This window comes from Chelon labrosus, assembly GCF_963514085.1.
Source record: "Chelon labrosus genome assembly, chromosome: 4".
Lineage (NCBI taxonomy): Eukaryota > Metazoa > Chordata > Actinopteri > Mugiliformes > Mugilidae > Chelon > Chelon labrosus.
Genome location: NC_140340.1, coordinates 17,629,418 through 17,656,130, shown reverse-complemented (window position 1 = coordinate 17,656,130; position 26,713 = coordinate 17,629,418). Strand labels below are relative to the sequence as shown.

Sequence of the window (26,713 nt, the reverse complement as noted above, 5' to 3'; positions counted from 1 at the left end):
TTCACATAGGTTCAAGCCGCATAGCAGTTAATCCCGACCTTGCGTCTCTCCGTGTGCCCCTGCTCTTTGTTCTGGTGTACGTGAAACACGAGTTGCGTAGCACTGTACTAGATGCACAAAACTCCCTTGTGAGTCTATTACTTCTGGCAGACCTGTTGCACAGGTGCAAGCCGTCACTGCATGTTTCAAACATGTTGCTGACGGGCTGTTACACCCTGTTTCACCATTACCTGGCGCCTTCTTTTATGGATTCTTTCAAGCAACTTCTACACCATTTGTTATACACATGAACACAATCGTGATCAGGGTAGAACAGCTTCATGATCTGAATGTGTACGTGATTTGTCTCATTTGAACATTTAGTCACACATTCCATGCTTTGCTGCAGTCACTGCCATGACATGTCCGCCCTATTAGGCGGGAATGTATTTATTTAAAATGCCCAGACACATGCTGCAGACTCAGCAGTTCAGAAGCAGGTGTGGCTGAATCAAGGTCTTGTTAACTGCTCCACATTTTATGCTTCCTGGATCACTGCTCCCTGAAGTTTGGCTTGTGGCCCCTTAAATGTCTACTTAGGACCCTTGTCACCTGTTGCACGTGTCTGTCAGTAGTTAACCTGTCTGTTTTTGATAGCCTGATTCCTCTTGGGGACAAAAAGAGTTACTCTGAACCAAATGTCTTTTCTCCACCTTATACAAGTCCAAGCAGTTACAAATCAGCCTCGAGCTGTTTTGAGTCTTTCTATTAGATTGCGTGTTCCCCCATTAAGTGGAGCAGTAGTAATGGATAATCACTTTCAGGATTATTATTTTCCAGACAAAATGTGACAAATATCAGAAAACAGAATTTTTTTATAGCTTTATTTGTTGCATTGTTATAGAAACATAACTTAAATGAACAAAGAATAAATCCTAACAGTAATGTATATACTGTAAAAAATACCTAACTTCATAATGGTAAAAATACACATTTAAACATTAAATTATATATCTCTTATTTGAGTTGGTAATATGAACGCCAGCATTCATAAAGTCACATTTCAGATGAGCTAGATACCAGAAATGGTATGAGAAAAATATTGCACCAAGTTCCCTAGCTTATAAACAGTACGTGAGAAGTTATTGCACTGCTCTTTTGTACCATTCTGAATCAATGTTCACAATTTCATTTGGCAAAACAGCATTTCGTGTTTAGTGTTTCCTGTAGAACCACTCGTTTTTCTGCTTTGGAAGTGCAGTTTCTAAGCTGATCTTCCAAATTTACACAGAAATAGAAATAAACAAAGACAGCAACAATTTTGAGTGTCTCTTTAAGGCTTTAAAATGTGTGTTAGGAGGCACCTTGTGTTTTTTATAAAATATATTTGTACAGAGGAACTTGCAACACATCTTTCACAGCATCCATGGCATTTCGAAAAGTTAAAAAGATTTCACTTGCAGTTTTGTTTTTAAGCGCATCTATCTTAGTCGTCGCTGTCGGACCATGGGTGATCAGTGCATGCCTGTAAGAGACAATAGAAATCTTAATATAAACCTCTTAGTATGGCAATGTCTGCTCTGTTACAGTTGTACTCTAAATACACTCTGTTTACAGAAACTAAATTAAGGCAAAGAACCGATAAATTTGTATTAAATTACACAATTTAAGAGAAGAACACCATGCTTACCTGTCTGTACTCAAATCGGTCCTGCAGGTAACGGTTCCCCAGACCAGTAATGTGTCCTATATTCTGTTTGGAGAGGCCGGCTATCCTGGCCGTGAAGTCGAGCGTGAAGGCCAGTTTGACCAGCTCTGGCGCAGTCGGTAGGACGGTGGGAGGATTGTTGGTTGGCGTCGCTTCTTTCTCCAAATACGCATCGGCCATCTTCTGGAAGGCCGAGTACGACATCCCCTGGAAGAAGCCGGCCAGGGCTGGGTTATCTTTGAGCTGTGCAGGAGACAAGGAGAAGAGCTCAGTCAGAAACAAACTGGGGATTTTTAGTTTAGAAATTAAAAATATACACCATTACAATTTAAAATAGGTATGAAGCAAACACAAAATACTTGAAAATGAGGACAAATAATGTTGAGAAATTATTTAGCGATAGTTATTTGCAGCTGGAGAAATCATCTTTATTTTGGCTTCAGCGAATGATTATTTTCATTATGGATAAATTTTCCATTAATTTTCACGTTGTATTGATTGTTGGGTGTATAAAACGTCAGAAAGTAATTTAAAACGTCCACCGCAATCCTCGAAAGCCAACACTGACATGGTTGCAATTTGTTTTGTGCAACCAAAAGTTCACAATAACAGTCACCTTACGATCACATAAGACAAAGTAAAGCAGCTAATCCTCACATTTAAGAAGCTAATTTGGTGTAAATCCAGATTGACTCTTCATTTTCCGCCCTGGACGTGTCTATAATCGCCTTGTGAAATACGAGCTTGATGAAAAACAGAAGTTTGAGCGTCTGTATTAGTCACATGCTGCGTTTTGCATAGCAGGTTTTACGACTCTACATCTGACACACTTAACCTCTTCCTCTTTTCTCTTTGCTGTTGTTAACAAAACAGAAACCATTAAACAGCTGTAAAGAATGGTCAAGGAAATTTTAATAAGTCACTAATAAGTCACTGCTGCCCGACACTATCGCCACAAAGTCGTGCCATGGTGCTTGTACTCATTAGCTTCTTTTTTATAGTTTATTTGTGACATTTTGGTTTCTGTTGAACCAGTGACCTATATGTGATCTTATAAATAACTAGACTATGTGAGAGGAAGCACACTCCTGCAGGTATTACCAACATATTTACCTTTTTTAATAACCTTTTTTACCTTTTAAAATAACTCAAAATAGCTTTAAATACCAACCTTGTCATCTATGGCATCACCTTGCTCCTTTGTCAAGGCAATGATCCTGTTGATTACTTCTTCTGAGACCAAAGACAAAAAAGGGGAAGTGTAAGGCACACAGAAGTCACCATACCACAATCTACTTTTAATCTTACAAAAAGCAGAGAGTCAGCCTAACTTTCACTTTCAATTCGTTATAGCAATATTAAATGTGTGTGCTTCATTTGAATTGATCCAAATTTGCTGCCAATATTGTTTCAAATAATTTAAACACTGCCAATGCTTTGGCTTTCACACTCAGCTCACTGAAATAAACGAGAAACACTTTCTCACCATCTGAAAGACGTTCAACTTCCTCTTGTACTTGAACCTCGTGGACGATTCTTTCCAGTTCTTCTGACACCTTCTCATAGTAAGAGTATGTTGGTTCAACGCTGACAACGGCTGCAAAGAAATAGCGTGGTTATTTATAAAGGAACTTCTGCAAAAAGAGATAAATAAATAAATGAAAACTGCACACAGATGGAGAACTAATGCAACAGTGATGTGATAACGTGTCAACACTGAATAAAGTTCATTTATCCACGAACTTACATTCAACTCCGGTGATGTCAGCAGGGTTGAGATCTTTACCGGCTTTGTTTATTTTGATCAGAGACAGACGCCTTTTTGAGAACCTTCTTCTTAAGGACTTTTTTCTCGTGGACTTCCTCTGTAGAGTGGCTGCGGGCACCGGCAGGCAGGTGGTCGCAGAGTCAGAGGCCTCGGTCGTATCTGACGGGGCGTCCTGCTCTTCTTCTTTGTCCTCATTACCCAACCGAGAGAAAAAGCTCATGACAGATTTCCAAAACGAGGGCTTCTTGATCTTCTTTGACTTTTTGGTGGGTTTCTCAGATTCTTCAGGAGCCGGCTCGGGCTGCTTTGTGGGAGGTTCAACCGCAGAACACACGGCAATATCATTTTCATTAAATCCCTCGGCCAAGTGAAGGGACGGGTCACTGGAGTGTCGTCTTTGCCTCACTGGCATGGCCACCCACTTCCCTTTCCTCTCAGCGGACCCAGTCCCCAACGAGCCGTCATTTAGGCTGAGGCTACGCTTGACGTAAACCTCCAGCAGACGGATTGTGTCCTTGTGAGGCACAGAAATCAGCTGGCCGTTAATAGGCCGTTGCGTGTCCTGCATTGCCATGGCGAACTCTGAGAAGAAGAAGAGAACCACAATAGTTTCTTTTGCATGACGCTTGTGCCGTCTCAAGTCAGAAATCAATTCAGATAATAAACATGAGAGAGAGAATGCTTCAGAGCTAAATGCATATAAAAATACTTTCAAGCAAAACTGTTAAGACAACAGTTACTGCCAGCTTGTCTCTTTGAGTTTTGAAGTGGTGCTCAAACAAAACAAACAGCAATGTGCAGATATGAAAACTATTGTTATTTACAGTTCAACTATTATTCATTCATTTTCTGAAGGGTCCCAAAGGGTCACGGGGCTGTCATCGGCTAAGAGACGGGGTACACCCTGGGGTAACACAGAGAGACCAAGCATTCACATGCACACCTAGGCCAATTTACAACCCACGCAAACACTGGAGATAACATGCAATCTCCACACAGACAGGCGCCAGTCGGCCCGGATTCGAACCCGTAACTTTCTTGCTGTGAGGCATCAGTCAGCGCTAACCACCACGTCACTGTGTCGCCCCAGTTCAACCGCTATCTGCTGTTAAATGTAAAATAAAAACATATGTAATGTGATGCAGTCTATAGACTACGCTGACATATGTTAACAGCCTGGTTTGTCTCGTGAACTGTACAAAGCCCGAAGGGAAACATGGAGCAAAAAGCAAACATTTGTATCTGAGAGGCTGAACTACTGCTTTTCTGTACGATCTTGTTGATTATTCTAACTAATTTCTCATATAAATTCAGAGGGGAGGAAAAAAAAAAAAAACATCTATAGAAGCAGTCTATGCGTTTTTAAATCCAGCTCTAAAGTCAGAGGAAGTGAGACGCGTACGTACAGAAGAAGAATGTGTGTATGTCTGTGGTTATAAAGCTGTAAGGATGTTTCTGTAGACTCACCTTCTCTCGCAGTAAAGCCGTTTAACTCCCTGCTAAGATTTATGTTAAGTGTCCAGCTCGCTGCGGGTTGGATTAATCACTTGTGTGACTCATGAACGAACCCCTCCAGACTTTTTCTACCTGCTCGGTAAAGACTCTCACTCCGCGCATGCTCGGACACGTCGCTCGCCGTCGTCCTCCACCTCCTCCTCCTCCTCTCACCTGCGTCCAGCTACCGTCAGGGGGCGGAGGGCGGAGAATGGGAAAAACATCACCTGTCTTCCTGCTTTGCATGCGTGGACGAAGACGTCAGAATCCAGACTTGTTTACGGTTTCGCTCTCGGCCCTGCTCCAAAAGTCCCCCTCCATACGACAGCCCGGCCACGTTTCACAGGAAGTAACAGTTCACTTCCTTTTAGAGGCGGATTTAGAGGAAACAGTGTTTGCTTTACACGATTGTAAATAGTTTATTCTTGTAAGAATGAACTACAGTCTATTAAAAAGGACCATACCCTCTCTCTCCACCTCTCACCCTATCTCTCTCTATCTCTCTATCTCTCTATCTATCTAAGTGGCTTCCACAGTCATCAGTTCTTGATCCAATAGTTCATCTTTGACATGTGGTGGAACGGGAGATTTGCACTCTGAATGTGCGGCAATTAGTTTTGAAGACAAAAGGGGCCCCGATCCGTCACTAGCAGGGTTTACCTAGTGGCCAGTGAGTGCATCTACACTATATTACCAAAAGTATTCGCTCACCCATTCAAATGATCAGAATCAGGTGTTCTAATCACTTGGCCTGGCCCCAGGTGTATAAATTCAAGCACTCAGGCATGCAGACTGTGAAACAAGACATTTGTGAAAGAATGGGCCGCTCTCAGGAGCTCAGTGAATTCCAGCGTGGAACTGTCATAGGATGCCACTTGTGCAACAAATCCAGTCGTGAAATTTCCTCGCTCCTAAATATTCCACAGTCAACTGTCAGCTCTATTATAACAAAATGGAAGCGTTTGGGAAAAACAGCAACTCAGCCACGAAGTGGTAGGCCACGTAAAGTGACGGAGAGGGGTCAGCGGATGCTGAAGCGCATAGTGCAAAGAGGTCGCCGACTTTCTGCACAGTCAATTGCTACAGAGCTACAAACTTCATGTGACCTTCAGATTAGCCCAAGTACAGTACGCAGAGAGCTTCATGGAATGGGTTTCCATGGCCGAGCAGCTGCAGCCAAGCCACACATCACCAAGTGCAATGCAAGGCGTCGGATGCAATGGTGTAAAGCACGCCGCCACTGGCCTCTAGAGCAGTGGAGACGCGTTCTCTGGAGTGATGAATCACGCTTTACCATCTGGCAATCTGATGGACGAGTCTGGGTTTGGAGGTTGCCAGGAGAACGGTACATTTCAGATTGCATTGTGCCAACTGTGAAATTTGGTGGAGGAGGAATTATGGTATGGGGTTGTTTTTCAGGAGCTGGGCTTGGCCCCTTAGTTCCAGTGAAAGGAACATTGAATGCTTCAGGATACCAAAACATTTTGGACAATTCCATGCTCCCAACCTTGTGGGAACAGTTTGGAGCGGGCCCCTTCCTCTTCCAACATGACTGTGCACCAGTGCACAAAGCAAGGTCCATAAAGACGTGGATGACAGAGTCTGGTGTGGATGAACTTGACTGGCCTGCACAGAGTCCTGACCTGAACCCGATAGAACACCTTTGGGATGAATTAGAGCGGAGACTGAGAGCCAGGCCTTCTCGACCAACATCAGTGTGTGACCTCACCAATGCGCTTTTGGAAGAATGGTCAAAAATTCCTATAAACACTCTCCTCAACCTTGTGGACAGTCTTCCCAGAAGAGTTGAAGCTGTAATAGCTGCAAAAGGTGGACCGACATCATATTGAATTCTATGAGTTAGGAATGGGATGGCACTTCAGTTCATAGAATGAGTAAAGGCAGGTGAGCGAATACTTTTGGTAATATAGTGTATCTATTATCTGCAGGGCCTCTCCTCACAGGGTTCAACACACTGGTGCCTCTGTGTCATTTAAATCATGTTACAGGCCTGAAAAGCTGTTATCTTTCAATAAAGGGGTAATTATTACAAGTGACCTAAATCAGAAAAGATAAATGCCATTTAGTGGAGAAGAATTGTGGTTTTAATCTTAGAAAATCCACTTTAGTTAGCCGTGGTGGACCTTGACCCCAGGTAGAAAGCTGCTGTGATACAGCTGAAGTATTTTATAATACAGGGATAGCAGGTAACATTTAGAGGAGCCTCATAACAACAGCTGCAACGCTAATATGGTGGCAGCCGACTATTATTTTCATCACTGACGTCTGAACTTCTGATTATTTCCTTTGTTAACAGACTCATTCATTGAAAAATGACCAATAAATACCCCCCCCCCCCCAAAAAAAATTTCTGTGATGCAAATGTAAACTAAAAATAGCAAATCATGACACCTGACAAGACTTTTTTGAAATACATAATGACTTTCATCACTCAGTCATCAGATATTTTGCTGATTAGTTGGTCATGACCTTTGTATAGGGCATTACTCCGAGTTCTTATCGAGTTATTCTCATCATCCAACGTGCAAAGTCTGAAAATATACCTCCCATATCTGCATTTTCACACGTATTTATCAAACCAATTATCAAACCATTTTCGCTTTTGAACAGCTGTGAACCATTTACCACATGACGGCAAACCGAGCAGCCTTTTATGACTTCACATGAGACGATTCCCAAGGTTGTGTAATTCCTACAGTTTGATAGAGTCTTCCAGGAAGAGGTTGTGTTTAGAATAAACTATAAACTATTGGCATACATTCAAAGAGAGCTCCTGCCCGGTACTTATTTCCCTATTGACCGAGAGTTTTTACAACAGGTGAAACTGACTTAATCAGTAATCTCTTATCTGTCCTGTTTACAGGAAACACTGAATCTCTATCAAACAGAAAGGCAGAGCTAGTTTCATTATTTATTATGTGAGCTCAGTTTCACCCTTATAACAATAATCATTTTATGCTAGAAGAAAAAATGTTAAGTCGTAATTGCTTGTACAAGTGGTAAGTTCAGGTTTTACAAACTTTTCTATAGTATAAAATTAGTCAATGTGCACGACTCCATGGGATTAAAATGACTTGATTGAATCCTATCCTGTAAATACAAATGAATCCACAGAAAGTGCATTAGATAGCCAGTTTATTAGATACACAACAAAATCTAATGCAGTCTGATACAACTGTCCTGCCACAAATGCCCCCTCTGTTAAATGGTATAGTAGGTACACAGTTTTTATTGGAACTAATTTAGAAAATGTAAATTTATACTGTTTTTTTTATGGTTGTATTTTATGACAAAATTACATCATACGCAGGAAGATGATTATTTTGTTGTTTTTTGCAATTGTATTGGTCAGATTGCCTTTAAACTGTGTGCAGTATCACAAAGAGGCCACAAGGTGTCACACTAAACACTGTCAAAACAGCTTCTCCTTGATTTATCTGTACAGTGCTGGGACTTCTGTGTTTTAATCCAACACTACTTTCTCCATTGACATATTTCTGTATCTTTCTGACAGCTGTAGCTGCTCAGTTTTCCTCACCAGATTATGACTTGTACCTCTTGGATCCTGACACACAGCAATGGTGCATTTTATCCTGTAGATGCTTGTTCCAACCACACATCATCACAGCCACATGCCGCTACATGACATCAAATATAAAATACAAGAAGTCTTGCACGTGATTTCATACTAATTCTGGTACATTTAATGTTTCGCAATATATATATATATATATATATATATATATATATAAACTGCATAGAATAGAGTCATTCATTGAAAAATGACCAATAACCAATGCATTTTCTGTGATACAAATGTAACCTAAAAATAGCAAATCATGACACCTGACAGAACCAGAGACTTTTTGGAAATACATAATGACTTTCATCACTCAGTCATCAGATATTTTGCTGATTAGTTGGTCATGACCTTTGTATAGCTCATTACTTAGAGGTCCTATCGATTTATTCTCATCATCCGACATGCAAAGTCTGAAAATGTCCCTCCCACGTCTGCATTCTCGCACGTATTTATCAAACCAGTTATCTAATTATTTTCGCTTTCGATGAGCTGTCAACCATTTACCAAATGACGGCAAACCAAGCTGCCCGTTATGACGTCACACGAGATTATTCCCCAGTTTAATGGAGAGCAAAGTCTTCCAGGAAGAGGTTGTGTTTTTTTGGAATTTATAATGAGAATTTAAATCCTTCTATCCGATGTCAATAATGCATACGGTTAATATCTGTACATTACATACAACTTTTTTGGACATTACTCCCACTGTCAACCATACTGTCTACATTCTTTAAACGCAGAGCTGACAGCCTGTCTCTACATAACACACACTGTATACACGTCTCCAGCTGTGTACATATAGGACATAGCAGTACTTCTCTCTACTGCACTACAGCCTGATGAGCAGCAGTATCAGCTCTCTAATCAGACTTTCTAAATATTCCTGGCCGCTGCAGATGTGGAAAACACCCTCCGGTCATCCGAAGGCAACCACACTGTCTACTGTCTCATCCCCAGGTGATACTTTAGGTCACCTTCTTCATTTTTTATAGGCGCTAAGCTGGACAAATGTGAGACTCACATTTCGTCCCACAAGGTCTGGTCATTGACCTCCAGGGCTGACTCACCGCAGCGGAGCAGTCACCGTGCGTTTACCTGTCGTAAATCTTTATCTCCTTGAATCATTGCTCGCCCTTTCTCCGTCTGGGGAGTCCACTCTCCAATCTTAAAATGACAGATGGGCATTAGTTCACCCAGGCAGAGCAAAACAGAGCGACCAAACAGGCACTGGAGAACACAACAACTCCATTAACGTCCACATCAAAATCACAAATCATCTGTTCACATAATATACCTTAAACGCTTTACTGATTTACTACAACGCAAATTCTAGAGGCTCATTTGATTTATTGAAAGCTCGTAAACACAAACTTTTCCTAGAGGCTGAATTATTTAAGTGGATCAAAATGTCATTTGAATTATTGAAGACACCTTCTCAATCGGGATCACATGAGTGTCATATCACTCAAAGGAAAATACAGGAGAGAATCTGTTAGTGTGTAACACGGTTTTATATTTCCTGGCACCTTCTGCAACAGTCAAGTCTGTAAACACGTAGTAGATTAATAGGTTAAGAAATATAATTAGGTTTAAAAGGTTGAGAGAGTGCAGATATAAATAAGTTATTTGCAGTATAGTTTGGCAGGGGTAAAGCCGCTTTGTCGCCGTTGTCAAAGTTAATCAGCGCCTTTCTACCTCTTTAGCCTGTTTAGCCATTAGCTCACAAATATAATCAGTACATTCATTTTAAAATTAGGGCTCAGGAATTTCTTTAAACACGAGGGGACTGCAGTGCTTTTTTCTGCTTTAATAGATTCGCAGTGTAGGCTCTATATAAATAAAATGTTGAGTTTTAGTCTTTGGACAGAGTTGGTATGGAACTATTTTAACAATAAGTTATGTTATAATAAGACAATAAGAGGTCTGCGCTGTTCATTTGCCAGTTTGTGAAACAGGTCACTTGTGTTACTTGTTAGCTTGATTTAGCCTGTAGGGGTGCAAAGACAAACTATCTTTACTTTCATAAATTTAATATTGGTCTGGGTTCTTTCTAGCCTACAAGTTCTACAGCACCTTTGCGATGGCTCCCTCTAGCTTTTAGGTTTGCACGTATATAAATAACTGTAATTTTTATTTTATTTTCATCTATGTAGGTGGTGATACTGTGACACTGAAATATTCTTATTTATTTATTTTTAATATTTGCTAAAGTATGTATCACATCCTACTACGTCTACTGCCCAGCGCCTATCGCTGCAGGTGGTTACTCTTGAGTTTGTGACCCTCACCCTTGATAAGCGAACCGTGAATTAATCCAAAAGAAGCAAAGTAAAAATTTGATTCTGTGAGGACAGATTAAATTACTAGCGCTGCCAACGATGCCGGCTTACTTGTGTGCCTGATTTGTGTCGATAAAATAGCATACAACCAAAAATGTAGTGCTGAAAGACATTTCCAGAAAAAGCGAAGAGCATTTGCTGAAAAGTGGCAAGCCAGAGATGAGATAAAAGTAGTGATTTTGGAACTGAGCTGAGCAGAGCTAAATATACTTTCAAGAAGTGGATCAAGTCTCCAAATTCAACTAGAGTTTGGAGATGGTAAGGCGTGGAATGCCGTTTGCAGGATGGCATGAGGACATGAGAACAACTATTCTCTGAACTCATAAAGAAAATTTGTCACTGTCTGCAAAGTCCGTCAAGCACAAGGCCACTGAAAACTTTACAAGCTGTGTTATCTTCATGGTCAATTATGTTTTGTCGACGGGGCAAAAACAAGACCATTTGCCATTTACCAAAAGTGGCTCTTTTGACAGTCCGCTACTGCTAGCTAGCAGACTGTTTGTAGCGTAGGACTGAAAAGTAAATACAACAAAGAGAGATCTGTGATACAGAGAAATATGATATACCAGGTTTTTCTTACACAGGATTCCTTGTTAGTATGATCACGTCATTGTTATTTTTATAGAATATGATGATTAAAAAAAAAAAAAAAAACATGTGTCATGTAGTTTTTACGCGCGCCATTGTAATTTCTGTGCTTCTGTATTAGGAAGACACACGGCGCCTGTTGGAAAGAGTGGCTTCTGGGTAATGTGAGCTCTGCGTTTTGGGGTTGTTCCAGATGCGTTGTGGTCAGTCGCTTGTTAAGTCTGTGCAATTAAACGACAAGTGTGGCCAAAGTGACAAACCATCTGTCTCCGCTTTCCTCTCATTGTCTTCTTTTCAACACACGTTACTCAGGTTATATGTTATTGCATAATATAAGATTCACTGAAACAGATTCACGTGATACCTTCAAATTGGGCTGTGTTTGGGATTCTTTAAAAACAGGGATTTCCAAGTAAATTACTTCCCAAACAAGTTCCCTCTGTGTGTTCCCACGCTTTTTCCGGATGCCTGATCCCAACCCCACTAAGATGCAGAGCGTGTCCACCTGTCCTTCCTGCATCTTAGTGCTGAGAGAGCAGATGGAGACCCTTGCAAGCTTAGTTTGCCAAAACAATATGCTGTTTATTTCTTATAATGCACCGTTTAGAAATTTTTATTCATTTATTTTTTTGGCTTTTGTCGTATTAGCCCCACGGTTAATGAAGTAGCTATAAAAGTAATGTGAAACCCACGTCTGGATGTTCTTGGTCAGCAAAGTCAGGGCACAAATCAATGGCTCAAGTAATACTGTAGGTGAGCACAGCACAGCTGAACTCCAATCAATAATAAAACCACAAGGACTGCTTTGCCACTCCACATTACACCTGCTGTCCTCCAAATCCAAACTGTGTCCACACTGATCATAAACACAAGGTCATCCTGACGCTGCTGTACGCTCTGTGACGAAGAGTTAAAAGTCCCCGGAAGAAACTGGACACTTTTGAAGAATTTAATACAAACACAAGCTGCAGAGCTCCGAGTGACTTTGCCCTCTGGAGTACGCCAACTTCAGCACACAGGCTGCTGTCTCTGCAGCTCTGAAATTGGCTGCTGACAAAACAGTAACCCAATCTACTGATGTGAGACTCGCTGTCTGAGCTTTTGCGTGAGACTCGTCCATTGTTTCCCTTAACGCAGTGGGCCACCGCTTGCCACCAGCTCGGAGAGTAAAAGGAAGAACAGAGTCATGCAGCGGTGATATTTTTAGATCCATTAAGGGTTGCAGTACAGTCTGCTATGTGACAGTGACTGGACCATCTGCTTTTCTTTCAATGGATTTCTTGGGGTGAATCTGCATCAAAGGCAGGACGGACGTGATCTCTTCATGGAACACCCGATGAATTATAAATGACGGCCTCACATTGGCTTTGACCTTGCCGGAGCCAACTGTGTGTTAAATGCTAAAATGCTATCAGGCCTTGTCTTCAGGATATCACTGTGCGATCAGTGATCAGCAGGGCAAGAAGTGCCGGCCTGCTGACCTGAGTGTTAACTAGTGAGGGAGCGAACAATCCTCCTCTGGGAAGACGGCAAAACGCAGTCAGTGTCAAAGGGCCGCAACAGCTTTGTCTCACTGAGACAAAAATAAGAAAAAGAAAATCAGTTCGGGAAAACCTTCACGCACACAGGCTGCGACTGTATGGGACAGTAAAGCATCAAGTGAAACTGCCAGATCCCAGCCTGGGAGGCCAAGAAAGTTAATCTTATAAATGATTCATTAGGTCTGCATATTTAATTTGGAGCTTTTGCTTTTGAAACGATCCCAGACAACAGCGCTGTCAAGCACACGGCACTAGAATGTCCTCGTGTAGTGAGGAGTTATGACACTAATGTGACTACTGCACAATTTTGATAAATATCACAGATGCCAGTAAAAACTCACAACTTCTGTTATGATTATTTTATCACATTGTTAGCCGGGGCTTTATTCTTGTCACTTCTCCATTAGCTAACTGGCCTCCTGTTAGAGTACACGCAGTGAAACAAACGTCTGCTCCTCCAGTCTGCCGTCTACAACATGACAGCAAATATAAATATTTCAATAAATAAATAAATATGGTTCTTTTTCCTGTCTTGTGATGTGACACATTCTCAGGCAGGAGTCATTGGGTAGATTATTTTTTTTTTGACAGAGAGTGCTGGAGAGAGATGCTATTATGATATCAGTACCAAGAACCAGCAGCGAGGAGGCGTTAATAACAGCCAACATGATAGTGGAGCTGATAAGTGAAAAAATACTTCAGTTTGTGATACAAACATGAAAATTGGCACAAGTGCTCACTATAACCCACTCTTTTGAAAAGTTTGGGTATCCACGCAAAATTTCAAGATGGCCACCATTTTTCAAGATGGCCGCCAATTGCACCGATTTTAGACCATTTTAGACACTTTCAGTGCCCAATTTTTTGTGATATGTGGTTATGATGTTGACACTGACATTAAAAACTAAAAGGTAAATAAATAATAAATAATAAAATAAATAAAAAATAACAAGCGGCCATTCCAGAGGCTACTTACACCTCACATTTGCAGCTGCATAAAGCTGTACATGCCAGCCCAAGCCTGTAGCATTTGCATCTGCCATGGCAGGCAGACTTGCAGCCACATTTAGTGAGTTGTTCACAACTTTTTGCAATGGGAGAGATGGCTGTCCAGAAGACTTTCCATTCCTCACCAACCTTTTCCCAACCCCAGTCAGCAGGACTCTCTGCTTCTGGCTGGCGCAGAATTGCCTGAGCCCATACACCTGCCTGATATGTTGAGCGTTTGGTGTGTTGGAGCAGAGCTGCTCTGGTTGGAGGGATGGCTTCATAAGGTCTCTGTTTTCTGGCAAATAGGTCAAGTCTGGCCTCATCTACACTGTCTAGAGTGCTTGACCTGTCATACATGAGTACCACAAACCTCTCCAGAATCTTCATGTCAGCATCCTCGATGGCTGCTGGGTACTTGCTCAGTTTAGAAAAGACTGAGGTGGCTTCAGGAAATATGTTCCATGTTTGCCAGGCTGTTTTCTTTCCTTTGTTTCTGAAGGCTGAGACAACATCACAACCTGTAAATGCATGGAGGAATAGCATGCCTTTAGCCATCTCTGCACCAACATTGTTGTACAGGTTGTGAATACCTATCCACCGAAGGCTCTGACCTTGGCCAAATGCGAGCCACAGCTTCTCCAGACCTATGCCTTGCAGAATTGGGAACATACTTAGGCCAATTTCAAGGACATCTGTGTCATTGGCTTTGACCATGATAGATTTGCTCCCCTGTGATGCAGCATATCTGGCATGGACAAAGATGCGGCTGTCTGCCTCCTCGTGAGAACAGTTGTTTAGTTCAAGCAGACTCACTTTGTGATTGCTGAGCACTTCGGCTCCTTTGGTCACAATAACCAAGTTTGGCTCAGACATCTCAGTGATCTTGTCTGCCAGGAAGTCAAACAGCTCTGACTTGTTGCTGTTGTGTCGGAGGAAGTTGTGCCAGTTTGAAGGAATGGAGTTATTTTCTGTCACCTTGCGTCTTCCACCTTGTCCTCTTTTGGACCTGGTTTCTTGCTTTAGACTTGATGCATTATACACATCAAAGACAACATGTGTTGTCTTGTATGTACCAGCATAGGCACTAATGCTTGGCAAAAAGTCAAGAGTTGCATAATTTCCAAAACTCTTAGACCTTTTGGGTGGCAGTGCATGGACCAAGGCTGAACCATCAATGATGATGTCATCAGACTCTGGCTCTTGGTCTGGAAGTGGAACTTGTTTCTCTAGTATGGATGTGAGTTGGGACTTCTGACAGCTGTAAAGTTTTCCACCCTCACTCAAAGATGCAGGGAACGACTGATTTTCGTGTTGAAAGAATTCCTGCAGGTCACATTCCCTGCTCTGACAAGAAATGAATAGTTTGGAGAACAGCTGACATTCTTCTTTCAGCTGCTTCTGTTTTGATGACGCTGTAGTAGGCTTATCTTGAGAGAAGAAGTCAAGCCTGTTCTTCTTGATGGGCGCGTAGAATGAGGTTGGATTTTCTGCCAAGCCTTTCACAAAGTCTTGGTACTTTTTCTGGCCTTTATCCATGTGAGTGTGAACAAGCTCAGCAGAGCTGGGATGAGCAACATCTTTGGAGTCTATTGTGAACAGCTCTGTGCTGTCTTCCTGGAAAGGGTTTCCCAAGTCTTGTAGGACCTGAGAGAGTTTCTGGACCCTGTCAAAAAATGTCTGCTGAGCATGTAGAGTCTGCTCATGGTGAAGTGAGTGATCATTGGCCTCTTTCATCTGTGCCTCACTTTCATAGAGGGACACTAGATGACTCACCTCAGGACCAGAGACCATCCATCTCCTCAGGGCTGATGGATTTTCAGTGAGCCCAATAGCTCCACCATCACCCTTGATTAAAGCATTGGCCTGCTCATGTGCTTGTAAGTACATGAAAAAGCCATGTATAGCCCCACTTACCCTTGGCTCGGCTCTCCCGCGCTGGCACACCCTGTCAATTCAGGTGCGGCTGTCTAACAAATCTACCAATTACTTCCTAAGAGCTAATTGATATGGGGCTATTAGACAGCATTTGGGACACTAAACTAAACTAAACTACACTACAACTAGTACTAGTCTACCATTTTGGAGTTAGTAAAGCTAGGTACAGCATTAGTAAAGTAAGATTAGCTGACACTGAACACCATGCTGAGTTACACAGCAGTGAAGTCACCAGTGTGCCCTGGTTGTGCGCTGACATTCACTCTTTTAAACTAAAACTAACTAAAGCACCACCACATAAATTGAACTTAGACATGCAAAACTGAACTTAGACATGCAGATTTATAGTAAAAATATTTGTAGTGATGGTGTGGTGTGATAAAAGAGCATTTTTCTATGCTGAACATATTTTTGGACAATATAATTTCATGATTTTGGCTGCCATATTGTACGCCATCTTTGTTTATACATGCCATATGACCTCTTTAACAGAAATACATCATACTTGTGCATATGTACTCTACTTAAAGTATGTTAAACAAAAAAAATGTGATCAAAAGATTACCAAAGGCAAAAACACCCTTCGCTAAGACCTTCCCTGGCGGCCATCTTGAAAAAACAGCCGCCATTTTGAAATTTTGAGTGGACACCCAGGATTTTCTTTTAGTTAGGCTATGGAGAAGGTATGTACCAAATTTCATAATTGTATCACTAAGTGAAGTATGGTAGTGAAAAAATGAACTTATCAGCTCCACTATGAGGCGATAATGAGCATTCAGCCCCGAAGCCTTGCACTGACTCTCCTCAATTCATCACTATTAGTATTATTATTATTACTATTATTATTAAACACACAACGTTTTAAAAGCCTTAAAGGGGAACTACTGTTTTTTACAACCAGGACCTTATTTCTAGCATAAAATATGATTGTTTGCTCACCCATACAAGTTTTGTGTCATTTGCACTTGTTCAGGAGATAATTAGATCAGCGTACGGTATATCCATATAGTGGGAGTGACTGGGGCATCGAGACCCAGCCTCTAAATAACGCATTATCTGCCATGAAACTCGTTCATTTCACCAATATTTTGTTATGATACGCTAATGCTATTCCCTGGTGAGTCTGGAGTTACCCGTTATCATACCTGTAAGTCAATCTACAGACCCAGGATGATGTCTTCTGACCTGGACGATGTCATCTCTGAGCACCGCGCGCACCCGCGACTGTCGGCTTGTTTACCTGTAATTTGCTACTGCTATGGTTCGTCCACAACCTCAGAATCGGAAAAATATTCAGCCATGTTGTAAAAAGCTAGCAGTAGCAAATTACAGGTAAACAAGCCGACCGTCGAGGGTGCTTGCAGCGCTCAGAGATGACATCGTCCAGGTCAGAAGACATCGGAAGACATCAGATGATGATAACAGGCAACTCCGGACTCAACGGGGAATAGCACAAGCGTATCATAACAAAATATTGGCGAAATGAACGAGTTTCGCGGCAGATAATGCGTTATTTAGAGGCTGCGTTTCGGTGCCCCAGTCACTCCCACTATATGGATATACGCTGATCTAATTATCTCCTGAACGAGTGCAAATGACACAAAACTTGTACGGGTGAGTAAACGATCGTATTTTATGCTAGAAATAAGGTCCAGGTTGTAAAAAACAGTAGTTCCCCTTTAAATTCACGTGATCACAGGTACATACCATCCCAGAAATGAAATTTGCAACGAAACGTCACACATTCAGGATACACGTTTAATGAAAGGCACTCTTTGCAGGACGAATAAAACATAGCAAATGACGACACCGTCTACTGTACAGTGTTGACACATACAGCAACAGTCCCCACATATTAAGTGCTTCATAACATAGTAAAGTGCTGGGTATCCAAGTGACCGACTCATGTCACCTTATTGCGTTTCATTTTAAATTACAGGTATTGCTCTTTCCATGGGTGCAAAAACACATAATTCTACTCGCGCACCCGCACGCCATCATTATTGCAAGGATTATTAGAAAGGCATTGCCTGAGTTACAACTAGATCCATTGACAATCAATACAAGCTGTGTTTACATGTATAATAAACTCGCATACAGTACATTTTCAAGATTGACATGTGGCATGCATATATAGTACCCCTTTTTTTGTCGTCCCCATTTCACAAATCCGGTGAAGGTATTGGCTTCCCTTTCACGTGGAATATAATGACAGTCACTATATGATTTAAATACTAAAAATACATTCAGCCCTGGTAAATACGTCAAACTTTCAGTTACTGATAAGAAGAGTTAGACCTCATTTCGGCACACTTTGCCATGCAATAATAAAAAAAAAAGAGAGAGAACAAAGGCTAATGGAGAAATGTTCAAATCAAGCTCGTCTTTGCCTCCTCACGGTCTGATCACAAATATATACATACATATCTTCTCTCACGTTTCTATACACTCTACCGAATATATTTTCCCTGCCAAGAGTGGATGACGTAAAGCTCCAAAGTGCTCAAGAGATATGTGGAGTAAAGCTCTCAGTGCAATGAATTGATATGGTTTTTAAATTCACATTATAATGGACACACATGTGCAGCTAAATCTGCACAGTTCTGAGCAAAATGTCAAACAATTGATGGTAGCTATGGAAATAAGCTGTGATTTTGAGAGCTGCATGCAACTACCGCATGCTGCTATAATACAGTGAGCAGGTTTGATTTATATTTTGTAGCCTTTCTAGAAGATTAATAGCAAAAGTGCTAACGTGCCAACTATTTATCACGCAGATATCGTTACGCCAGTGTCACATGGAGGAGTGCTGCCGGCTGAGCGTTCACAACTATAGATTTGCTGATGAGACAGTGTGTGCGCCGATGTCCTCTTGCCTTACACTGGACGCATTCGCCTGCCCTTGAAAGTCATGCCAAGTCCTATCTACATTTTGCTGAATATGATGAAGTGTAGGCTAACATGGAACCATGAAGTAATACGAGTATACTTCCAGTTAGAGCGCTACTATTATGAAAACTGTCGTGGGTTTATTTTCTTCCGTGGGATAAACTTTCTCTGCTTATACAGACCGGAGTACAACTTACATAACCTTTCGTGTCTATACAGTTTTATTTTTTTAACAGTCTACATTCTCAAGGTGAAATATTTGTCTCTAGCACAAATTAGATTTTTCTTCAGATTGCACTGGATGAAACTGGATGAAATGAAACTGGACAGTTATACCCTTCAGATGCTCTCACCCAAGTTAACTGACATAGTAGTTGCTGAGTTGTGTTAATTGCACTTTGACACATCTGCATGCAGGTAGACAACACGTGTAAATGCTGTCTCGCCACACAGTTGCCGTTAATACTGTAATTATCTGCACAAATGCTGCTGTGTTTGGAGTACAAAACAGTGAGAAGGATGAACTGGTCACCAGGTGCGTCTCACTGGCGGATATGTTTGATTTGTCCACGTGTGTTTTTCAGGCCCTCTGTGAGAACACATACTTCATCAGTGCATGCCGTTCTTCTCATTCTGCCAGGTGCCGTTACTTTTGTTTAGTGAAAGTGTGCTGCCATACTTGTTAGCAGCTGACGTTTTCTGGGCAGCCTCTGCTGCTGCATCCATCACCAGTTTCTCCTCTTGCTCAGTCTCACGGTGGTAGAAATAGTTAAAGTTGGAGACGATGACGGGGACGGGCAAGGCGATGGTCAGGACACCGGCAATGGCACAGAGAGTGCCGACCATTTTGCCTCCCATGGTGATGGGGCACATGTCTCCGTAACCCACAGTGGTCATCGTCACCACTGCCCACCAGAAGCCGTCAGGGATGCTAACAAACTGCGTCTGGGGCTCATCCACTTCTGCAAAGTAGATGGCACTTGAGAATAGGATGACTCCTATAAAAAGGAAGAAGATTAGCAGCCCAAGTTCCCTCATGCTGGCCTTCAGGGTCTGCCCCAATATCTGAAGCCCCTTTGAGTGTCGGGAGAGCTTAAAAATTCTGAAGACTCTCACTAGTCGGATGATTCTTAGCGTTGCCAGGGACATGTTCTGACCAGAGTTCACATCGTCGTCAGGCGTCGTAGCGAGCTCTGTTCCAAGGGTCACAAAGTAGGGAAATATAGACACTATGTCAATGATATTCATGATGTTATTGAAGAACTCACTTTTGCTGGGGCACACCACAAAGCGGACACCAAGCTCAAAGCAGAACCAAATGATACAGATAGTCTCCACAATGAAAAAGGGGTCTGTGAAATATGTCACCAGGTCTTTAGCTGTCGGATGAGAGGCTGAACCGCCTTGTGTGCCGTTGACGACTTGGGTTAAACCTGTGAGAATGTCACTGTCGTCCCTGAACATTGGCAGCGTCTCTAGGCAGAAGATGAAGATGGAAATGACAATAACAAGCACAGAAACCACAGCTACACACCTGGCTGCGCTAGAGCTCTCCGGGTACTCAAACAGGAGCCAGAACTGTCGCTTGAGTTCATTGGTAGGCAAAAGGACTTCGGGCTCTTTGATAAATCCTTCGTCTTCACGGAACTGCTCCATCGCCTCATGACCCAACTCATAGAAAACTATTTCATTAGCAAAAACATCTAGGGGGACATTGGCTGGTCTGCGGATTCTGCCTCCCGACTGATAGAAGTAGAGAATCCCATCAAAAGATGGACGGTTTCTGTCAAAGAAATATTCGTTTCTCATTGGGTCGAAGTAGCTAATCCTCTTCATGGGGTCACCGAGCAGCGTCTCTGGAAACTTATTCAGGGTGCTGAGTTGGGTCTCAAACATCAGTCCCGAAATATTGATAACAACCTTCTCATCTTTCTCTTCCATGCAGTGCTTTTCAAACAAATCTTCATTTTCATAATAATCCTTTGCCATCTTGCTGAAGACGCTGTCAGTGGGAGACTCACTGTTGATCAGGAGCTTTAGATTTGAGATCAAACTGCCACTGCTGGAGTTTGCTTTAGTAGTCAGAGTTGGAGGAGTGGAGGGTGACAACCCCTCTTGTGCAGAGTGATGCCCACGTCGTCCTCTGTGTGGCGACTGGTGAGGGGACGTCAAACGCCGGGTTAGAAGACTCTGATCGGGGGCCTCTGAGGTGGGTGAGGTTGGGTACCCAGAGTCGTTTGGGTCGCCCAGGTTGATGCCAACATCATCCATGTTTTCAAAATTAACAAGCGGGACCTCCATTGCCTGTCTTGTGGCTAACCACAGGTCCGTCTATCAGCCTGGTTCAGGAGAAAGAGGAGACACCGCGACCAGTGCCACACTGAAGATCCTGGGAGGGCCTCCCTCCTCCTGGTTATCATTCAGGCTACTATGCACTATTTTTGGATTCAGTCCCGTGAGTACTCTGCAAAATAGTAGAAAGAAATGTTGTTATATTTTGCTAAATGCTGCAATTCAGTTTTGTTGGTAAAGAGGTTTTTCTGTCAACTCCTGTTTGCATCAGCAGAGAACACGCCATCTAATACTCTGCTTGTACAGTTATTTCCTACCCCTCCATTTCTTTCCCATGACCTAAACAAAAACACAAACTCTGCTAGTGCGGCTGCAAAACCGCTTACACAGAGTATGGGATAGTATTATTGCTGATCATGAGCAGCAAAACTGTTTCATTTCCTTAAGGAGAAATATGTGAACCTTCACCAGCGACTGAAGCACAAACTCATCAAATCAAAACACATTTATCCTTTTCTACATTTTAATGTTTGATAATTTTAAGTTACTAACCAGTGATTCGGTTTGTCCAACCCATGTCAGATTCAGGATAGTCTACCCGCATCGCATTTACTTTATCTCTAAGTAGCTGTTTATCTTTCTATTTGTTTGGTTTGGACAGGTAACCAAACCCTGACACGCACTTTAGGCAGCAACCTCTGTGTCCACTTGACACAGAGGTTGTCCTTGCAAGACTCGGATTCATGCGGCTCCATTTCCATTCGCGCTGTGGCGGATAACGTAACAGTGCAGGATATAGAATTGTATCTTCTTATGTAAAGATATCATATGCGCCTTATGGAAAAAAAAAATAAGTGTATTGATTGTGCTGTGTCAGCAGATAGAGGTTGTTGAGTGCACGGGGGAAAGGACAGATGAAGATCCAGAGAACTTTAAAATGCTGTCCAATCAGCATCCATGCATCTCAGATACTTTTGATCATTTCTAAAAACAATGTTTGCCTCTAAAATGTTAGGACTGAATAAATTTAGCTTTTTATGACACTGAGCCGGCACTGGAAGACACAACGGATGAACTGACATCACTACCCTAATCAGATCAAAGTGTCACAAAGTGTCAAAGTGTACTAAAAGACATGCAAATGTGTTTTTATTAAAAAAAAAAATAACAACTTTAAATCCAGCTGCGCGCAGATGTCTGCACCACTCACCCGTGTCCCCAGCTCTGCAGAAGCTGTTGTGCCCTCTCTCTATCCAGCTCCACTCTGCTTCCCCCTTCACTCTGCCTCATCCAGACTCACAATCAAGAGTGTCTGTAGCTCTATTAAAGCTCCCACAGGGTAATTTAACACCGTATACGAAACCAGATGCCAGAGGTACCCACACGTACTCACAAAGTTACACAGGTGCGCACACACTAACACCAAAAAAGAACAAAAAAAAAAAACACAAAAACACACTCGTAGGCGATTCCCTGTATTTTGAATGTGGGGGTCACCTGGCTTTGTTCTCCCTGCTCTCTCCTCCGTCAGTGGGGGACGTTGTAGGTAAGCTCCGTGATAGGAGATTTACCCTGCAGGAGCCAATCGCTGTTTGATGAGGCAGAGGGAGTGTGGGACCCACTCTTTCCCCCCTTTCCTGCAGAGTAAGCATCCACATGCGGGATCCTCCAATCCCTCTCACCTTGGGGATTAAACTGTATTCTTCCCCTGTTACAGAACTTGTCATAGCACTCAATACCTGGAGCAGAGCACATTTGCCTAGGGACTTAAGCTTCCTCTTGTTTACGTCCTTAGTAATACACACTGATGTAAACAGTTATTTCATCTGACATCTGTATTCCATGGCATTGCCTGGACTGTCACAAATGTTTCTCAGAGAAATCTCCTTTTCTTTTCATGATAATCCTGCAGTCCTGTCCTGATCCAAATCTAGAGCCACCTATAGTTTAGAAAAACATCGGTTGAGTAGGCTAGAATCAATTTCACTGACAGATACTCCTTTTCACATGAATTTGGAGTTTATTCTGGGAAAACACTTCACTTAGAGGCGCCAAATATAGATTTCCAGAAGGGCTAATACGGTTGACAGAGAATAAAAGTGTTTTTCCAAGAAATTCCTGCAGATTTTTCACTTTCAACTCAAGCATATATGCACAGCAGTGCAAGGTTTGTCAGATTAGAACCTCTGTGCCTCTGAAGAAATGCGACAAGCCCAATTAAAAGGTTAACCACAGAGAACTGCGCATTCCTTTTCTTGTCCTGCTGAATCTCTCAAGAAGCGAAACATTAACAACGTCACTCTTGTGCTTTTTTCCAAAGGGCGGACAATTTGGCAACATAGGTTGCATATTGTGTTACCTGTTAGAGAACCAGTTGCCTAAAGCCAGAAATCGTTCCCTCATCTCACTCTCACCCCGCTGCAGCTGTCTGCTGGTCCCCTGTAACATTGCGGTGTTGGACTACTGCAGGCACATGGCTTCAAGGTCAAAGAAAACAGTTTTAAGACTTTCCCATACATCATCACACAACGTCATCTACAGGAATCTCATTATGTATTCTCATGTGAATATTCTCCACATGTGCATCCCTGACTATAAACTTCAAGCTTGCACCTACGATGTACCATGCACATAGTGGCAGGGATGTGCACGTGCACACATAAACATCATCCAGCTGACTCAACATCCTCGATATGCAGGGATGTTTTTCTTGTATGCGCCTGCAGTGTCCTGGACGTGTCATTGAGAACGCAGTCAGTCGAGGCATGACCTGTCAGTTAAACACTTCATAATAGAATTTGCTACAGGCAAAGAGAGACAGGAAGATGGACAGCGAGGGGGGCGATCATAGACTACATGAGTCTGGCTGAGAGGGTAAATAATCGATCCATTCCCCCTGCAAAGCGATTTGTGTCAGTTTAAGTGGGAAAGGGGAAGAGAGGGAGATGGGGGAGATATGAGCTCTAGTATGAGGTGGACTGCGGCTGCTGCAGTGCCACTCGTCTCCGGAGTCCTGACGGGGTACCGGAGGGATAACGGCCCTCCCTCTGTCCTTCTGTGCAACCCTCGATCCATCCCTCCTCCCTATCCGTGTTCAGCCCTCTCCCCGATGACACTGTCACCTTAGCGGTAAACACACTGTGTTGACAAAGCAATTTCTCCATCACTGACGCTGCACAGGTATCAACACCTTCATGGAGCTTGACTTTGAGTCATCGGCACCCGATAGAAATAGTAACATGTGCTCAGGGGATTATTTTTTTCATTATACCCTTAACACTTAAATGACCGAAGGGAATTGAAGAACGTTTTCAGATTCTTCAGTAATACTTAATAAAATACTTTAAAAATGCAGTTACGTACTGTAAAAGTGTGTGTCCACGTATATTTCTTTGAAGGTTAATTTATCAGTACTGTAAATTTTATTCAGATTGTTCTGATATTTTTTTTCTTTTATTCAACAGGGACAGTAGAAAGATTGTAGAAATTAGAGGCCAGAGAGAAGGGAAAGCTTACAACAAATTCTCTTCACCTATTTGCCAGATGTCAAGCGTCAATGTCTTAAATCTCCCAGCCACCAGGATGCTCCTTTATTAGACTATAAAGCTGTCAAATAAACGTACTGGAGTGGATGTCTATCGTGGTGGAGGAGCAGAGCAAAATAACTCAGAATTACTTAAACCTACAAGAACAGGTCTTGTTTTTGTTGTTGTTGTTGTTTTTAATTAATTAATTGATCTTTGAATCAGCCTCTTTGAGCTCAGTGTTTGGTCCAACTCCTTTTTTTATCAAGTAGCTGTTTCGTCATTTGATACAATATTGATCGAAACACATTGATTACATCTGCCTGTACTCAGTTATTTTCCACCACCAACTTAATTATTCACATGTGTTTGGGTAAAAGGGGAAGCTGAGGTGAAACTAGTCACAATCGTAGGGATATTATTATATCTGTATTGGATTTTCACTGGGCTCAAATTTGTCACACAATTGCCAACACTGCCAAAACACTGTCTGTAGATGGCAGCCTTGTTGGAAAATCAACCAAAACCTGTGAACTACTCATCTTGTGACACATCGTAATTCAATCTGAAAAGCCCATATGCTCATCCATTAAGGGTGACAGGATTTCAAAGTGCACGTCAGGTAGCACGGATTAGATATTCCAGCCTCGTAATCTTATAGCAGTTGTAAAGGCAGCTGGTTACTCCAGTCTAGTAATCCTATATATTGCGGCAGAGGTTTCCCCCTCGGTGGAAATAATGTACGAGGCTCAGGAGCATACAAGGGCATAACAGCTACATGAACCCTGTACTGGAAACCGTAACAGGAAGGCCTCACTGAAATACTTTCGGAGAATATAAGCACAATGACAAAGTGCCTCAAAATTAGATTAAATACCATTGTAAATGAAAATGTAACATTTTAAATACAGTTAAGTAACATATAGGATCTTTAAGCAAACCAAAAACTACAAAATGAGCTAAGATCAAGCTAAAATGGACTCATTACACACTGAAAGCTCTGTTTAGTGCAGACTTTGTTTCATCTCTTCTCTCTCTCCCCTTATTTCCTGCCAAAGGCAATAATGTCCACAAAAAAAGAGAAATGTGAAGCTCATGTGATCAGCTGAACTCTCTGTGGGGTCATAAAAACCCCCGCCTTACCTCTTGTTTCATAGTGTTACCTAACATTGTACCATTCATTGCATTGACCCGAGTGTGCCTTAGACTCTGAGTGCAACATAGCTGCCCACAGCTTATAAGATGCTCATCCAGGCATTTACAAATGTAATATTTGTCTGATATGCTGATTTTGTTGTCCAGTAGCAAATTCATTTTTAGTGTAAGCGGATAGGAGGCTTCAAGTTTCAATATCAGACTTGTGTCGGTTAGTTTTTTTGTTTTTATCCAAACAAGCAAACAGTAGATCATCCTTAGACACACGGATACTGAAATACAGAACTGATATACTACTATAAATAAATGACATATGTAAAGTAGATATTTTGTTGTCATTTTTATAATGAAAAGAAATGCATCAGTCACATAGAAACTGTCAGTACACCGCTGTATTTATCACACCTTTAAATCCATTAAATTAGATTCAGGGTTTCTAGTTTGGGTGGTGCTGATAAGAACCTCCGACCGAGTGGTGCCTCGTGCCTCGTGAGGCTTAAAGAGCTCTCTAATGCTCTCAGAATAAAAGGTGTTGTGGTTGGCACAAGGTTTGTAGAAAGGCCAAGACTCCAGCGACACTCTGCTGGAGTCAGTTTCTCTTCCTCCTCCGTGCACCTTGTTAGCAGGTGAAGTTGAACCAGATTTTTTTTTTTTTTCTGCTGCTAGGTTTAATAGATCTCCAGGCTGTGTGAAACAAAGTTCCCCAACAAAGTTCAAGCGGCTGCATCAGACAGACATTGCACACATTTGTCCCGCATGGGAGTGCGCCAGGAACAAGTCTGTGCTGTCTAAAAGTACAGTTTGCCAGGCGAAGACTGAGCCTTTTAGAATAATGAGCTCTGGACGAACAATCAAAGGAGGCGTTGTTAGGCAAGTTGTAGGCATGTTTGACAGCTCCTGTGAAGTACGG

The 26,713-nt window shown here is 42.1% G+C and overlaps 2 protein-coding genes across 2 annotated transcripts; both read right to left on the bottom strand.

Moving 5' to 3' along the window:
- Window positions 1-145: 145 nt before the first annotated feature.
- Window positions 146-5,288, bottom strand: LOC311486267 (uncharacterized protein). The gene is made up of 6 exons (XM_084542059.1): window positions 4,923-5,288; window positions 3,435-4,037; window positions 3,174-3,284; window positions 2,859-2,920; window positions 1,670-1,930; window positions 146-1,504 (listed from the first exon to the last, which is right to left on the bottom strand). The coding sequence occupies exons 2-6, from the start codon at window positions 4,027-4,029 to the stop codon at window positions 1,466-1,468; spliced, it is 1,068 nt and encodes a 355-aa protein (XP_084398185.1). The 5' UTR covers window positions 4,030-4,037; window positions 4,923-5,288; the 3' UTR covers window positions 146-1,465.
- Window positions 5,289-16,787: 11,499 nt separating this feature from the next.
- On the bottom strand, window positions 16,788-21,133 carry LOC311487012 (potassium voltage-gated channel subfamily A member 10-like; the record flags this gene model as incomplete). Its single annotated transcript, XM_084543094.1, has 1 exon — window positions 16,788-21,133. One exon carries the CDS (start codon window positions 21,131-21,133, stop codon window positions 19,442-19,444), a length of 1,692 nt encoding a protein of 563 aa, XP_084399220.1. The 3' UTR covers window positions 16,788-19,441.
- Window positions 21,134-26,713: the final 5,580 nt, after the last annotated feature.

Coding starts and splice junctions, on each gene's coding strand:
- LOC311486267 (XM_084542059.1), bottom strand. CDS start 4,029: ATGGCAATGCAGGACACGCAACGGCCTATTAACGGCCAGCTGATTTCT. Junction 2,921..3,173: donor AGTTGAACGTCTTTCAGATG/GTGAGAAAGTGT, acceptor CTTTGGTCTCAG/AAGAAGTAATCAACAGGATC. Junction 1,505..1,669: donor ACCGATTTGAGTACAGACAG/GTAAGCATGGTG, acceptor TGTCTCTTACAG/GCATGCACTGATCACCCATG.